General features: G+C 37.5%; 1 protein-coding gene across 1 annotated transcript; it reads right to left on the reverse strand.

Moving 5' to 3' along the window:
• Positions 1-1,366: 1,366 nt before the first annotated feature.
• Positions 1,367-2,807, reverse strand: GCK72_008848 (uncharacterized protein; the record flags this gene model as incomplete). Its single annotated transcript, XM_053727080.1, has 4 exons — positions 1,367-1,492; positions 1,541-1,669; positions 1,714-1,792; positions 2,491-2,807. The coding sequence occupies 4 exons, from the start codon at positions 2,805-2,807 to the stop codon at positions 1,367-1,369; spliced, it is 651 nt and encodes a 216-aa protein (XP_053586657.1).
• Positions 2,808-7,327: the final 4,520 nt, after the last annotated feature.

The raw sequence follows: 7,327 nt of genomic DNA on the forward strand, positions 1-7,327 counted from the left end.
GGTTTGAAGGCCAAAGGTAAGCTGTGAGATATTCCATGTTAGTCCGGAATCCGGAATCGGAATGAGATTTGTCATTATCCGGAATACGATATCCGGAACCGGAATAAAAAAACCCGGAATCCGGAATTTCGGGACCCGGAATTCGGAATGATTCGATAAATTTGAAAGACCAAGTCATTTTTCGAGTGTTCTTATTGATAAATAAAGTTTAAAACTACTTTTAAGCATCAAAACTGAAAAGGAAGTACTGTTTTCGTCTTTTAAACTCAAAAAAAAAAATTAAATTTCAACTTTTGGATTCCGGAAATAGGCAACTCAAAAACCGGAATCCGGAATCGGAACCGGAATGACAAAAAACCCCGGAATTCCTTAAGTTCGGAATCCGGAATCCGGCTTCCGGACATCTATGATACTTGTCAAGGCCCGGCTTCAAATAAGAAACCAAGTTTTCCTAATTTTTTGAGATTTTTTCACTTTTTCATCGAAAATGTAAACATTTTTCTAATTCTGAATGCTAGTCGAAAATTTTACTTTTTTGTGAAAAAATTCGAAAAATATTGAATTTTGAATTTTGGCGTCAACTACCCTTTTTAACTTTAGGCCTTAATTTTGCTGACAAGACCCGGCCCGGGGAACCTCAAGGGGTCGCAAGTTTGGAATCGTTCCAAATTGCAAACAGGTATTAAGGACAACTTGATTAGGCAAATCCCAAGTGTCTGTTTTGTGCTCGTTTCTGGCCGCTGAGATAAACCGTCTCAAATTTTTACCCCTGTGGTTAAGCCCTGTGAAAATTCAAAAATTACTTGCAAAACAAGAAATGAAGACGGTTTACAGAGACAAGTGACGAGCACAATATAAAAAATGAGGATTTGCCTAATCAAGTTCTCCTTAATACCTGTTAGCAATTTGGAGCGATTCCAAACTTGTGACCCCTTGAGGTTAGAATCTGAACAATTGCAGAAAATTTGAAACAAAACAACTTTGATTTGGTAGAGAGTCTTGAACTTTCGAACCCATTACACCATTTCTGGCCTGATTGATTCTCCCTCTTTCCCAGAAACCTCTCCCTGAACCAATAGTCTTTCAACTTCCAGAAACTAATACCCATGATGTAACGTCTTGCTAATTAATGACTAATCCTCTCCTTCTCAGTTGTTTTCACTCTTTTTCAGATCATTTTCTGTATTTTTCGCCATTTCGTTTTTGTTTTTGCAGGTGGAATTTTTATTACAAAATACTATGTCACCAAAAACATAACTTTGATTTATGCTGTCGGTTTTCTCCTGGATGCCGGATTCCAAGAAATCATAAATTTCGATTTCGGCAAAAAATATTTATTTTATTCCCTCTAAAAAAGAAAAGAAGTTCAAGCTTTCTGATCAGTTGGATGAATTAAAGCATGCAACTGTTTGTCTTCTTCTTTCGGAATCGGAGCCAACAGAGGAGAGAAGGCAATGTCTTGCATCTCACTGTCCACTTCTTCCACAGTGTCCTAGAATTTTTTATTAGTGTGATCTTGAAGTTAGGGTCCTAAACATACCTGACAGTTCGGATCATCCAAATTCTCTCCCGGCGCATTTTGTCCATTCATCAACGCCTTCATATCGGCGTGAGACATCAGTTTGGTGAGTTGCGCGTTCTCTAGGAACTCGGTCTTGTCGTTGTTGATCTGAATATGTTTTAGGTTTTTGGAGATTTCTTATTCAAAGTTACCGATAACTCCTCCCGATCGATTTGTCCAAACTTGTACTTGTTCCCCTTCTTTTTCGTGGCGCCGCTCAATCCAGCGAGGCTGAAAATCGGGATTTTTCATAGTTGTCAAGGCCCGGCTCGGGGCGAAAACAGAGCCCGGCCCGGCCCGAAGGCCCGGGCAAATTGGCGGCGCGAAAGTCAAATGTTCGAATTATTGAAATTTTTTGAAATTTTTTGAATTTTTTCGCGAAAAAGTCGAATTTTTGACTATCAGTCAGAATTAGAAGAAATTCTGAAAAATAGTCAAAAATGGTCACATTTTCGATAAAAAATTGGAAAAAAAAAGGGTCATTTTTTTGAAGCCGGGCCTTAAAAATTTTATACCGGCCCGGGCCTTGCCGGGCCTTGACAACTATGGGATTTTCTGAAATTTTAAAAACATTTAAACTTTTTTTTTGAAATTGTAATTCAGAATTAAGCCTTTAGCTCCGCCCCCAAAACAAAACCGGTCAACTTTTTGTGTCAACCCCATCAAAAGGCACTTTCATATCGCGCCAAAACTGTATTGATTTTCAAAAAAAAATTTCGCGGTCTCAATCGCAAGTGCGGCAAGCAATTGTGGGCGGAGCAACATCCTTGACCAAACTTTATTTTTTTCACAGTAGACCGTCTCACATTGTTCTGGTAGGGATCAAAATCATAATCAAGATTTCGAGTAATGATTGCAAAATGTCACAGTTTCAGAGCAACCTGGTTAGGAAACCAATCTTACGCGTTGAGAAAAAAAACTACACTCACTTGGCACAATTTGGGCGGAAGACAGTTGGTCTTTTTGGTTTCACTTCCACTTTCGCTTCATCCAATCCTTTTGCATCTTCCTCTCTCTTATCCACCTCTTGCTCCTCTTCTTTCACAGATTTCGGTGGTTCCTCTGGCTCCTCTGGCTTCTCAATTTTCTGCTCCTCCACCTTTGGCTCGGCGGACTTTTTCTTTTTGGCAAACATCGGAATCTTAAACTTTTTGGTCGGTTTCTTCTGAGCCGCCTTCTTTTTCGCATCTTCTGATGAATCCTTGTGTTCTGTTGTCTTCTTGGTTGCCTTCTTTGTGATACACATCCTTTTTGCCTTTTGCTCTCGTTGATACCTTTTTTGAAATTTGACGAAGATGATTCTTTTATTTTTGAAAACTAATTAATTTTTTAATTTTTGACGGTTTCGGAAAAGAGGGGAAAGAAAAGGGCACGTGAAGAAATTGAATGGATCACGCTGAAATTTATGGTTCTTGCTTTTTGAAAGAAGGTTTTTAAGGAAATTTTATCACTGCTAATGTCTTTCATCCAAGTTTGAAACTCTCCTCAATACCTCTATCACTCGTTTTTAACAATAGTTTAATTATACTTTTTGGCAATAAACATATTAGCTTGGCACTGTTCTGACAACTGCGCTCCACCGAAATCCTCTTGAAAAGTGTCTCTTTTTCTCTGAGTCTCTCAATTTTTTCACGCAATTTTCTTTGGTTCAATTAGAGCGCGGTTGTAAGAAGCGTGCCGTGCTTATATAAAAGTTTCGAAACCGGACATTTGGTAACTGAGACACTTGGCAACCTTGCCATTCCGAAGCCGGACATTTCGAAACCACCTCGTCACCAAACCTTATTATTCAGTGTACTTTTTCACGTTTAGTTTCCAAATGTCTGGTTTCCAAATGGCCAAAAAAGCCATTTCCGCGGCACATTAACGAATAGTCATCCGACCCGTAGTAGATCACGGACATAAAACTCGCTGTGATCTACATTTTGGTATATTTTCAGCCCATAACATTGAGTTTGAAGAGAGTTACGGGCCGGCCCGTGTCGGCAAGGTTTGCAAGTATGATTCTTTCATCGCATTCCATTGACTTTCCAGCTATTTCGTGCTTCTTTGTTATTAATCTTGCACGCCAAATCCATTAATCTTGAAGAAGAAAACGAACACATAATAAGAAATTTCCGGACCGAGGGGTCCAAAAACATCTCGATCCTTCTCCATTTCCTATTTTTCAATCCCTCCGTTCCCCTGAAAATCAAACATTTCGTTTCATTTTGTCTCGCTTTTCCATGAATGTCTAAGCTACGAAGCACACCATCTAGATAAGAAAAGTATAAAGTCACGTGGAGAAGAAGAAGCAGAAGGATTCTGAATCCAGGAGGAAATGAGAAAGTGTGTGATTCATGAATTGTTTACACGCCTACTCTCGAGTTTTCTTATCTTTTGGGAAGATCTATTAATTATATCCTTCAACTACTAGACTATATTTTTTGTGTCGTGAGTTTTGCTCTCCAAGTTTTTATATTAGGTTTCTATTTTGATTTCACCGTTTCATTTTAATGGGGATTTCGGGAATCTGGGAATACGTATGGACCCAAAACCCCTGAAAAATTCCAAAACTATCAGTCCGAAAAAAGTTTTGTTTTTTTTTGTTTTTTCAAAAAACTAGAAATTCCAAAGTGATCAGTGCTGACCGAACTTTTGCTATTGGGTTACTAGGCCACATGAAGGACCTTTCCCGTCAGTCTCCTCGCGATGATACTTTAATGAAATTTCATGAATTTTTATAGACTGACAGGGAAAAACTACCAAGTGGTGATGGCTGGGCTAGAAAAACAATTGAAAAGTTTGGCCAGCACTTACCAATTTCTCGTTTTTAGAATTTTTGATCTGAAAATCCGCCTAACACATTTTGAAACCTATTCCTTTTTGACTAATCTGGATAAACCTGGAATCATTTCGTTATGCTTTTTTAATTACTCATTATTTAACTGATTTTGCATTCCCTTTGCGGTTTTTAACACTTCTGGATGATTATCGTCCCCGTGTTTCACCAAAAAAGTTATAGAATATCCAATAGTCTCAAAACTTTTTGTATGACGCTTTTTCTTCCAAATCATCCACTTTTGTTTCGAAATTGTTCCAACGTTCATCACTCAGTAGGACATTGAAGTAATACGTCTGATCTGATCTCACAAGGATTTCGTGGGTCTGAAATGCTTTTTGCTGCAAAAAGTTTTATGACGTGAGGTCTCATCTGGAAAACACGGAGATCAGAAAATGAGGGTATCCCGCCTAGATCAGACTTTTTCGTGGTGTGTGTGTGTCATTCTTTCCGAAATTTTTGTTTCCTGTCTGTCTATTAGAACGGGTCGATCTATCTACATGTTCCATCTAGATCGTTTCTGACTTTTAATCTTGTCTGTTAAATTCAGACTTGTGAAATTCCTGATCGTCCCACATTTTTTAATTTTGAACTTTTTTCTCTTCAATTTTTTGGAAACATATATTTTCTAAAGATTTTCCATATTTTTCTCAAGTTTCCTCAAAAGAATTCCTCAAAAACCTTTGAAACCTACAAAAATCAGTGTTAAGATTTTTTTCCAAAAAAGACAGTTTTCGAAAAAAAAAATTGACTCTTTCAATAGTGAACTTGTGGGCTTCACAACTAGTCATTTCGCAACTATGCCACTTTGCATCTAACTATTTCGAAGCTACATCAGACTTATACTTTTCACCATCAAGAGTATAAATCTATGTTTCCTTCGTATTCTCACAATTTTCTCTTTCTAAGCCTAATAATCGAGTTTTATAGTTGCAAACTTACGTTTTTCTGAAACATTAAATTCGAACAATGTAACAAAAACTAATGGAAACTCGAGTACGTCTTCCACTCCCCAAATAATTCATTTCAGCGACATCCATACTCACCGACACACAGACCGACACAAACACAATAGTTGTACTTCTACTCTCCATACGTATAATCCCAGCATATCCCCCCTTTCATCGTTCTAATCCATCTGATCATTCGCTCATAAATAGAAAACTAGAAATCAAATCTGGCACCGGAAGTACATGCGTTTTTTGAAAATGTTAAACATCTCAGAGGGCGGATGATTTGATCTACAAATAAAGTAATGTGGGAGGATAAATATTTGTCTTTTTGCAGTTATTTGTAGCTCGAGTGGATATGAAATATTAGTTGAAAAACTCATAAATCTGAGATTATCTGAAGGCAATCTGGATTTTTAAAATTTTAACCCTTTCATATTTCCTTTTACATTTTTTTTCGTCGATGCCACCCCTATTTTCTTGCTATAGACTGAAAAAAACACAAAAAGATGGTGTTTCAGATAAGAGTGCGAGTGGGGGAGTCCATAGTCAATTAATTAACTTCCGTTCTGAAATGCTCTTTTTTTCGTGAAAACACACTCGGGACCTCCATGAGATTGATCTTCTATTTCTGGTGACTAATGTACACTCTATTTTCTCGTTTAGAAACTTTAGCAATCTATTAGCGTGACACTATTTCAGGAACTGCGCTCTGCCGAATACCGTTTTGTAAACACCGTGATGTTCCTATAGTTGTTAGAATGGCAACCGCGCTCCACCGAGATGAAAAAAACTAAATCGGATGAAGATTTCATTAGGGCGCAATTATGAAAACCGTCCTGCGCCTATAAGCATTGTTTTTCTAATCATAAGTTATATCAATACCGTATACCAAGCTTTCAGTGTTCATTGACATTCTGCCTCTCAAACTTGAAGAAATAATACAACATCTCAAAAAATCGAGTCTTCCGATTCGGGTTAGTGACGCATGTTTTTCCGTAATATCTTCATTTCACCTGCTGATTTTCATCTTTTTTCTGTCAAATAATCAGACCAGGCTGAACTTTCTCACGGCCCGGCCCGCTCTGGTCTTTTGAAATTTCAGAAAAAAAAATGCTTAAATTACCATACATTTTGACTGAAATACCAAACATTCAGTTGAAAACTAGACTTTTTCCAAGAAATCCAAAAAATATCAAAAAAAATTTCAAAAATTTCAACGTTTGCCCGTGACAAATGAGCACCCATTATTCCACGGAAGCTTCTAGAAATTCCTCGAACGCCTTAAGTCACGTGTCAACCCAAAGCACAAATTGGTTTTACCCGAAAATACCATTCATCACTGTCTCCTCACACTCACTGCCATTTACTATTCATGGATCTTTTTCACCTTTCCTCTCATTCTTCCTTCCTTCTTCACGATAATCAATCAGTATTTTCTACTTACGCAGAATTTTGGTAGGTGTTGTAAGGGTAAAGTCATTTATCTGAAATTTTTAGTGAGGTGGGCGGATTTTTTGTGTTTTCGGCCAATGAATTTTCCGGAGCTTGGTTCACTGTGAATTGATGCTTATGTTTCTTCAAAATTTATTTGTATTTTAACTTCAGATTAAAGTTTTTGTGGAATATATGAAGTGTCCTTTGGTATCTTGGGTTATTTCAAAATTCCAGATGCTTATGAGGTTTGAAGATGAAAAAGAAAAAAAATTTCTTTCTTTTCGTGTTGGCAACTTTTTGTACGGAGACTCTATAGATATTGAGTTGTAACCGATTAATGCCCACAGATCAAACGTTCTAATGTAAAATCCAAATTGTCAGAAATTGCATCGATGTCACAAAATGAACATTCCGAACTTTGACCTTGTTTTTCTCGAAGATCAGGTCTCGAGGGCAAAAACAAAATATATATTTGGAATCAGCGTTTTCTGAGCTTTCCAATGACATAGGTCACATTCCATAGCTCCAAAACGACTCCATGACCTTCAGATTGCGGGA

This window comes from Caenorhabditis remanei, chromosome III (genome assembly GCF_010183535.1).
Source record: "Caenorhabditis remanei strain PX506 chromosome III, whole genome shotgun sequence".
Taxonomy (NCBI): domain Eukaryota; kingdom Metazoa; phylum Nematoda; class Chromadorea; order Rhabditida; family Rhabditidae; genus Caenorhabditis; species Caenorhabditis remanei.